We start from the raw sequence: 10,000 nt of genomic DNA on the forward strand, positions 1-10,000 counted from the left end.
CTCTTCCAAGTGCGCGTTTCTTTAGGGGACACTCCATGCAACCATCAATCCCGCCGTTTGGCACGCGAAGCAAACACGTTTGTACCGTGGTCGCGCGCTAGGGGGAGCTGCGACTGTTCGTGTGAGCGCGCTCCTCACGCAGACACTCTTGCGCTACACTGCCCTTCCCCAGAGACATAAACGTCGTTGTATTTCTAAGTGTAGGTGTACTATAGCGGAGGCCTGAAGTATCATTTGTTGAATGCTACAAGCGTGTTTAACTCAGCGCGGTTTGACTTAAATGCAGTAACAGTGGCTCGAGCTTCTGCGTTGCGTCTGTAATTGCTCGGTGATACGTGCAGCGCTGTGCTACTCCCCACGCGAAGATGCGCTACAGGCGTATGGATCTGAGCTCGTTAACCGGACGGGATCCGCACCGAAATGTTCTGGATGACGTGACATTTCCCGGTAATCACAGGACGTGACACCTGGACAGACTCCCGTGATATTTAACCGAGCAGGCACAGGAGGGGGAACGCTTTCCCTGCAGTCTTGGGACAAGACGTGAATCTACCGATCACTGCAAACGGTGACGACCCAAAGTGGCTCAGGACCTGCGAGAGATCCTGTCTGACAACTAGGAGGCGCGCGGCTCTCGCGCTTGGGAGAGACGGGGGACGTGCACCACGGCGACAGATCGGGAAGATTAAGAACAACCGTAAAACCACGCACTTTAGGCGATAGCACATGCAGGAATCGCCAATAACACACGCGATGAAACTGAACGAAAGATTGCGTTCACGAGACTTGGGCGGTGGGTCCCTGCCCGAGCGCGTGAGATCAAAGCAGAGCTAACGAGGACGGAAGGGTCCGGTGAACGTGTCCCGCCACGGTAGCAGGAACCGCGCGTGCTGGAGCACAATGAAAGAACTTTGCCTTCTCGCGCCGGCCAAACGTAACGGAAACGTCGAAATGAACAATGTCTTTATTTAAAGCACGTGGATGTCAACAGGTTGCGATGCGTTTCCTCGTGAGCTGTTTGAGTTGTGAACGGAAAATAAAAAATTCATTCATGTTGTTGATCAATATCGTTCAGAACACAGCCCAACCAACACTCCCAAACCAAACACAGCCTACTCAACACTCCCAAACCAAACAGTCTATCCAGAACTCCCAGAACTCTCTCTCTCTCTCTCTCTCTCTTTGTGGCTTGCAAGCACTCACTCTCTCACTCTTTCCCTCTCTCTCTCCCCCATCTCTCTTCCCTCTCTCTCTCTCTCTTTCTTTCATCAGCCATTCAATCCCCTGATCAGGAATGCTGCGGCGCTGACGGGGGCGGGCCTTTTTTTCCACGGGGTGGGCTTGACTGACACTGTGCACGCCGAATGAATATTCAGCTCGGTGCGAGCGCGGTGATGTGATTGGGTGACGCGGGGAACCTGCTTCGGGAAAACCAAACAGCTGAGCAGTGAGGCGTCAGTAGAGCGCGTGCGACCGCCGCCGGAGCGCGTGAAGTGCTGGGACCTTAGGAAAGCGAAGAACAGCCGAATAAGAAAAGAAAAGCTGCAGCAGCTAAAACCAGAACGAATATCAAGCGCGCGGATTGCCCTCGCTCTGTGGATTATGCTTTTACATCTCCTCAACCAAATAAGATCACTGAGGCGAGTGAAGTATTTCCGTCATAGGAATGTGCGCGTGTGTCAGCTTTTCGCCTCGACACTGAAGCCAAAGCTCTTTTGATCCTGTTTGGAAGCGCGCGGTGGGAGACGCTTGCACGAGTTGGTCTGCGCTGGCCAGTGCACGCACGGCATGGTTTCGGGCTGACAGCCTCGCAGACGGAAAGCCTTACGTGCGCTCGCCACGCCGTGCAGGAGACAGGGATGCGTGTGTCGCGCACTCTGCGGGAATAAATTTTCCAAGTGCCCTTTCCGGAGTGGAGATGGTTGTGTTTTTGCTTTTGCTGTGTCTCGCGGATGGGGTAGTTTCTCAGATACGTTACTCCGTACCGGAGGAAGCGGACCACGGTACGTTCGTGGGAAATATCGCCGAGGATTTGGGACTGGATCTCACCAAACTTTCATCCCGTCGGTTTCAGACTGTGCCGAGCTCGCGGACTCCTTACCTTGAGGTGAACTTGGAAAACGGGGTTCTCTTCGTTAACGAAAAAATCGACCGCGAGCGCATTTGTAAACAGATCGGCAGCTGTCTGTTGCATCTCGAGGTGTTTCTGGAGAACCCGCTCGAGCTGTTCCGCGTTGAAATCGAGATCGTGGATATCAACGACAACCCACCTAGTTTTCCAGAAACAGACATCACCGTGGAAATATCCGAGAGCGCAACTCCCGGAACCCGCTTTCCTCTCGAGACTGCGTTCGATCCGGATGTAGGTACTAACGCGCTGCGCACATACGAAATAACCACCAACAGCTACTTCAACTTGGACGTGCAGACGCAGACCGACGGTAACAAATTCGCAGAGCTCGTGCTGGAAAAGCCCCTGGACCGTGAGCAGCAGGCTGTCCACCGGTACGTGCTTACAGCGGTGGACGGTGGACACCCCGCGCGGACCGGGACAGCGCTTCTCGTGGTCAGAGTGCTCGACTCGAACGATAACGTGCCCGTGTTTGATCAGCCCGTGTACACGGTGAGCCTGTCCGAGAACGCGCCCGTGGGCACGCTGGTGATTCAGCTAAACGCCACCGACTCAGACGAGGGTCCGAACGGGGAGATCATCTATTCCTTCAGCAGCCACATTTCTAACCGCGTGAAGGAGCTGTTCGACATCGACGCCAGGACAGGGCGCGTGGAGGTCCGAGGCGAGGTGGACTTCGAAGAGAGCAGCCTGTACCAGATTTACGTGCAGGCGAAGGATTTGGGACCCAACGCCGTTCCCGCCCACTGTAAAGTCTTAGTCAAAGTGACGGACGTGAACGATAATGCGCCTGAAATCACCTTTAGCACCGTCACCGAGTCCGTGAGCGAGAATGCGGCCCCCGGCACTGTCATCGCGCTGCTCAGCGTGACGGATAAAGACTCTGAAGACAACGGACAGACTCACGTGGAAATACTCGGTGATGTTCCTTTCAAACTCAAAACCTCTTTCAGAAACTACTACACGATAGTAACGGACGGCCCACTGGACCGGGAGACTGCGGAGGCGTACACGGTTACGGTGGTAGCCAGGGATAAAGGCGTCCCGTCTCTCGCTACTAGCAAATCCATCAAAGTTCATGTGTCCGACGAGAACGACAACGCGCCGACATTTACGCAGCCTGTTTACGACGTGTACGTGACCGAAAACAACGTGCCCGGGGCTTACATCTACGCTGTGAGTGCGCTGGACCCCGACGTGGGGCAGAACGCTTACATAACGTACTCCATCGTGGAGTGTGACATCCAGGGCATGTCCGTGGTCACGTACGTGTCCATCAACTCGGAGAACGGCTACCTCTACGCGCTCAGATCCTTTGATTACGAACAGCTGAAAGACTTCAGCTTCATGGTTCAAGCGCGAGACTCGGGGAACCCCGAGCTGTGGTCTAACGCCACAGTCAACGTCATCATCGTGGATCAAAACGACAACCCGCCATCCGTGATTTCCCCCCTTGGTAAAAACGGCACCGCGAGAGAGCCTCTTCCGCGGTCAGCCGAACCCGGTTACCTGGTGACCCGTGTCGTCGCCATGGACGCAGATGACGGCGAGAACGCGCGCCTCTCCTACAGCATACAGAGGGGAAACGAAAACGGTATGTTCCGTATGGACTGGCGCACGGGTGAGCTGCGCACGGCACGCCGCGTGTCCGCCAAACGTGACCCGCAGCAGTTGTACGAGTTGCTAATCGAAGTGCGAGATCACGGGCAGCCGCCCATGTCGTGCAGCGCCGTGGTACAGGTGCCGCTGGTGGACAGCCTCGTGGAGGGTCACAGCGGAGAACGGGGCACGAGCAAGACCAAAGACGCATCCCTAGACCTCACGCTCATCCTGATCATCGCGCTAGGCTCCGTCTCCTTCATATTCCTCCTCGCGATGATCGTACTGGCCGTACGCTGCCAGAAGGACAAAAAACTCAATATCTACACGACCTGCCTCGCGAGTGACTGCTGCGTGCTGGGGTGCGGCGCGTGCGGCGCAGGGGGCTGCTGCGGCCGACAGGCGCGGGCCGCGCGCAAGAAGAAGAAGCTGAGCAAGTCGGATATCATGCTGGTGCAGAGTAGCGCCACGGCCAACGTGAGCGTGGCCAGCGCCGCGCAGGTGCCTGTGGAGGAGTCCGGCAGCTTCGGCTCGCTGCATCCGAACCAGAACTACTGCTACCAGGTCTGCCTCACGCCGGAGTCCGCCAAAACCGACCTCATGTTCCTAAAGGCCTGCAGCCCGTCCCGGAGCACGGACAACGAGCACAACCCGCGCGCAGCCATCGTCACCGGCTACACCGACCAGCCACAACCTGACATTATATCCAACGGGAGCCTGCTCTCGAGCGAGGTCGGTATAATCCTATTGCACAGAGTAATCATCGAGCTGGGTGGATATAGTGTAGCGCGCGGGAGTGAATTAGGCACTAATTAGGCCCTGGTTTGTGACGTGACAGCGGCGCTCCCCCGTGCCTCGCTGGTGATTGTGTGTGACTGATATGTGCTGTTTTTACTGCGTCCAACACAGATCATCGCACCGCCTCGTGTTTGTCCATTTGGCCCGAGTTTATTGACAGTATAAAAATAACTGCGAGTTAATTTAAATGGAGTCTGCTGTGCATACGGGTTAACGCGCAGGTGACAGTTTATACCAGACACTAGCAGGTTGGCCACGCGCTGCTTGCGTACCAGACGCCACTACGGAAAATAATGCGACCCGTGCGACCCGTGTCTCAAACACAAGCGTTTCCAGCGCGTAAAGGCCTCGTTGCGAGGGGTGCCTCACGCGTAGTAACGGCGAAGGTTCGCCCGAGAAGCCTCGCTGAGCGCGCGCGCGCGCGCATTAACTATGCCAGTCACAGCGCTGCGGAGACTCACAGGGACAAAGCGCCGTCTATCGCGGCGTCCTGAATAGCTGCGAGCCGCAGCAGTGGTCGTTTAGCTCACAGTGCGTCCTCTGGTACGGAAATAAAACTCTGGGAAATATCACATATATATAACATATTTAGGGTTTTCAAATACACACGTATTCATGCTATAATAATAATAATAATAATAATAATAATAATAATAATAATAATTATTATTATTATTATTATTATTATTATTATTATTATTATTATTATTATTATCATCGTAAAATCTAGATTTATGTTCAAAGCTGTACACGTAACCATTTATCTGCAGGCGAAGCACCAGCGTGCGGAACTGAGTTACCTGGTGGACCGACCGAGGCGCGTGAACAGGTAAGCATAGTTCTACACTCCTTTTTCTCTTTTTTCCGTTTAAGTCTTCGAACCGAGATGGCAACAAGCATGCAGGCCGTTTACAAACTGAGCCGTGATAGGATGGTGTTAGAGCTACACGGTTCGTTCAGCGCTCCTGTCCTCTCCGTTTGCTCCTCCAGCTCGGCCTTCCAGGAGGCGGACATCGTAAGCTCGAAAGACAGCGGCCACGGGGACAGCGAGCAAGGAGACAGCGATCACGACGCCACGCACCGCGTGCACTCCTCGGGTTAGTTCTGTCTCTCGACGTGTCTGCGTTTCGTCGTGTTGCGCCGTAGCTCATCTAGCTGTTATTTCACAGACGCGCGTTAATGCTGCTCTACCGTCGCGTGCGGTTCATCGTGGCTACGGCGATGATGAAACGAACACGCGCTTGTGGCCTTCAGGCGACGAAACTATAGACGTGGGGTTAATATACACTGCACTTAAATGTTCTTCTCCTTACCTCACACACACACACGAGGCTTTCTCGTGGTTTCTCCCGGGCGCGCTCCCCTCCCCTCCACGGGCCCATCCAGAGACATGGTGAGGTTGAAATTATGTCAGACGGCCCGTCGCTGATTGTGTGGGAACGCGACCAAATTGGTTGCGCAGCAAACAAACAAGCGATTCATTCACTGCGCGCAACTCCGCCTGCTCGCGCGCCCCCGCCTCCTCGCGCCCCAATGCCCCCACCTCTCTGCCCGCATTCCAAAGGTCCGTGCTTTTAACTTCCTCACCTTTCGCAGCCGGCCTTTCAACTGCGATTAAGTTCTGAATTACTTTAATTAAATTCTAAATTACTTTCGTCGTTTCTGTCATGCCAGTGTTGGCACGTGGGCTTTGGAGCCACTACGTTGCTGGATGACGTCGCTCGCCAGACCTCTGCAGCCTGTCTGTTGAACCATGCAGCCCAATGACGGCTCAGCGTGCGTCCAGAAATACGACCACGGAGCCGCATCTTCTTAACAGAAGTTTGCGCGTGGTTGAGCAGATGCTGTCGGCCGTCTCGTGCCATATGTTGTGAATGGCCCTCTCGGACTGACTCGGTTTGCCTGTTTTATCACATTCCAGCTAAAGTCTTGTTTAGTAAGGTGGGATGTGTAGCATCGCTAGAGGATCAGTGTGGTCCTCTCTTCTCGAGCACCCTCCGTTACAGCATTCACAACCCTGTCACCAGTTCCGCGCGTGCTTCCTTCACGAGAATTAATTGTTGTACTGTGGAGCCGCTTGTTTAATTAAGATAATTGAAAGCGCGTTTTGGCACGCGCGTTTGTTTCAGAGAATGTTTATAGGTGTCTGCATCGTTCATTTTAATGAGAGTTTTGCGAGGTTCTCTGCTTATCCTCACGGATTTGTCTTACACCACCACCTGATTTCCTCCCGGAGACTTAGACTACAAGTTTCATTCTGTTAAATGCTACAGCGCGCTTGAAGCTTTAAATCCTCGCGATGCGCAGGAGCTCTTCATTAAGGCCATCAGGTGGAGGGCGACAGCAGCAACGGTGGCCCGCGTGAAGCCTCCAAGCGCCTCGCGGACGAGGGGAGGGTCGTCTTACGTTTTCCCCGCGCTTTACGTTTAATCGATGCGTCTTTGCAGTCCAGACGTGCCGGCTGACATGTCCTGCCTGACGTTGCTTTTGTGTAGCCAATCCGCTACCAGCGGTCCAGATTCCTCGTTTGGGTTGCAGTTCACGCCAGCCTTCAGAAACAGCTCACAGATCAGGCTTTTATCTCCAGACCTGTGCATACCAATTAGCAAATGAAGGTTATTACCTCACGCGGGCGGCACGGGCGTCTGTCTGGACAGCAGCGGAGCAAACCGGGAACGCACGGAATGTTGGAACGGGCCATTTCTTCCGCTGAGTGCGCCGATCTCCGTACACGCACGGTCGCGCGCGCGTAGACACACACACACACACACACACACACACACACACACAAATTGTAATATTTTATATGATGCTATTAAGAACTGTTTGATAGAGCGCTGGTGAAGCTCCCCCCTCTGGAGACGCCACGGTACAGCCCCTCAACACTAAACGCTGTTCCAGCTTACTGCTCTGCAGAAAAGACAGTGATGCCAGATAAATACATACAACCTTTAATTTCATAAAAAGTGAAGACATACTTAAATGTCTCACTGTGTTTAGGAGGAATATTCTGCTGACCTTTCAGTGCCTTATCATGTTCTCGTTAAATATCAACCATGTTTTTTCTCTTTTCTGTCGTATTTTGTCTCTCACCTGCACCACTCTGTCATTCTCATTTTCTTTCTCTTTCTCTCTCACACTTGCTGGGTTCCCATTAAAATGTTTCACAAATGTGCATTTACACACAAAAAAAGGCAGAAACAAATAGCAATTAAACCAAGTTTCTCTTTGTTGATGTAATGTGATTAGGTAGGGTGGTCTGTATTTGGTAGGGTGGTCAGTGTTTGGTAAGGTGGTCAGTATTTGGTAGGGTGGTCAGTGTTTGGTAAGGTGGTCAGTATTTGGTAGGGTGGTCAGTGTTAGATAGGGTGGTCAGTATAAGGTAGGGTGATCAGTGTTAGATAGGGTGGTCAGTATTAGGTAAGGTGGTCAGTGTTAGGTAAGGTGGTCAGTATTTGGTAGGGTGGTCAGTGTTTGGTAAGGTGGTCAGTATTTGGTAGGGTGATCAGTGTTAGATAGGGTGGTCAGTATTTGGTAGGGTGATCAGTGTTAGATAGGGTGGTCAGTATAAGGTAGGGTGATCAGTGTTAGATAGGGTGGTCAGTATTAGGTAAGGTGGTCAGTGTTAGGTAGGGCGTTTAGATGTCTGGCCCGTCTGGTCTGTCTGGTCACTCTGCTCCTTTTCCTCCGTCCAGGTGTTCTGTTTTTCGTCCTTCTGGAGTGAACTGGTAGCTACTTTCCAGTTCAGTATTATTTTGGCAGGTCACTGGGTTACATACATGTCAGAGCAAACACTTTGTATTTCCTTGGTTTAACAGATCCCCTCATACTTCATCTTACCAGCTAACCGCAGACATCTGCACTATATGATAGTCAGTTAGGATGTTTCTAAACACCAGAAATGTGTGAAATTATTCTGTGGTCAGCACTATCTGTGGTCAGCGCATCTTTTCCTGTCGAGGTGTACCAGACTGTGTTCACTACACCAGACTCAGAATAAAACACCAGATTGTTACAGATTGGTAGCTCTGTTAGCTCGATATATGCTGGTGTTAACTGGGTGTGTTGTGGTGTCCTAACCCCATCACCAGGATGTCCTACTTTAAGGGCTTATTAAAGTAGCTGACTGTGATTGGAGGAATATTCTGTATGGGCGCTGTGATTGGAGGAATATTCTGTATGAGCACTGTGATTGGAGGAATGTTCTGTATAGGCGCTGTGATTGGAGGAATGTTCTGTATGAGCGCTGTAATTGGAGGAATATTCTGTATGAGCACTGTGATTGGAGGAATGTTCTGTATAGGCGCTGTGATTGGAGGAATGTTCTGTATGAGCGCTGTAATTGGAGGAATATTCTGTATGAGCACTGTGATTGGAGGAATGTTCTGTATAGGCGCTGTGATTGGAGGAATGTTCTGTATGAGCGCTGTAATTGGAGGAATATTCTGTATGAGCACTGTGATTGAAGGAATGTTCTGTATGGGTGCTGTTTGCATTGGTCGGATTTGGTGGAGCAGAGTTATGTGCAAAATATATAATTCTGATACATCATTGTTAATTAAAAAACATTTTTTGCATCATTTCTACCTCAAACTACCATAAAAACTCTCTTTGTGATATTTGAGTGTTTTTAAGAACTTTGGGCTTTTCCATTTGGTTTTATGATCATTTTCAAAATAAAATAAAAAAAAAAAACTCTTCTGTTAATTTCTCTCTCCCTCTCCCTCTCTCTCTCTCCATCTCTCTCTCTCTGTCTCTGTCTCACACTCTCACACACTCTCTCTCTCTGTCTTACTCTGTCTCGCTGTCTCACACTCTCTGTCTCACTCTTTGTCTCGCTCTGTCTCACACTCTCTCACTCTCTGTCTCGCTCTGCCTCACACTCTCACACACTCTCTCTCTGTCTCACTCTCTTTCTCTCTCACACTCTCTCTCTCCCTCTCTCTCTCTGTCTCTGTCTCACACACTCTCTCTCTCTCTCTCTCTCTCTCTCTCTCTCTCTATCTCTCTCTCTCCCTCTCCCTCTCTCACTCTGTCTCTGTCTCACACACTCTCTCTCTCTCTCTATCTCTCTCTCCCTCTCTCTCTCTGTCTCTGTCTCACACACTCTCTCTCTCTCTCTCTCTCTATCTCTCTCCCTCTCTCTCTCTGTCTCACACTCTCTCTCTCTCTCCCTCTCTCTCTCTGTCTCTGTCTCACACTCTCTCTCCCTCTCTCTCTCTCTCTCTCTCTCTCTCTCTCTCCCTCTCTCTCTATCTCTCTCTCTCTCTCTCTCTCTCTCTCCCTCTCCCTCTCTCACTCTCTTATTCTCTCTTCCTCCGTCTTTTCTGTTTTTCACCTTCAGTACCAGAACATGTTACTTGTGCTCCTCCATTGTCCATTAAGTAATTCAAGCCCAATCAAAGCATTCTCTTACAATATAATTAACATTTTAAAACCTTAATCATTCATTCTGATTAACAAGGTTATTTA

The 10,000-nt window shown here is 51.3% G+C and overlaps 1 protein-coding gene across 3 annotated transcripts in view; it reads left to right on the plus strand.

Annotated features, from left to right (window-relative positions):
* The first annotated feature begins 1,709 nt into the window (after positions 1–1,709).
* The window catches only part of pcdh10b (protocadherin 10b), a 14,662-nt gene continuing 6,371 nt past the window's right edge, over positions 1,710–10,000 (plus strand). For 2 of the 3 annotated variants that reach the window (XM_035532380.1, XM_035532381.1), the window contains exons 1-3: positions 1,829–4,462; positions 5,299–5,357; positions 5,519–5,625. In XM_035532380.1, coding sequence (XP_035388273.1) covers positions 1,919–4,462; positions 5,299–5,357; positions 5,519–5,625 — 2,710 coding nt within the window. In that variant the 5' untranslated portion in view covers positions 1,829–1,918. Of the gene's footprint in view, positions 4,463–5,298; positions 5,358–5,518; positions 5,626–10,000 lie in introns of all 3 variants that reach the window. The other variant, XM_035532382.1, reaches the window with a different exon arrangement.

The sequence above is a fragment of the Electrophorus electricus genome, chromosome 12, assembly GCF_013358815.1.
Source record: "Electrophorus electricus isolate fEleEle1 chromosome 12, fEleEle1.pri, whole genome shotgun sequence".
NCBI lineage: Eukaryota > Metazoa > Chordata > Actinopteri > Gymnotiformes > Gymnotidae > Electrophorus > Electrophorus electricus.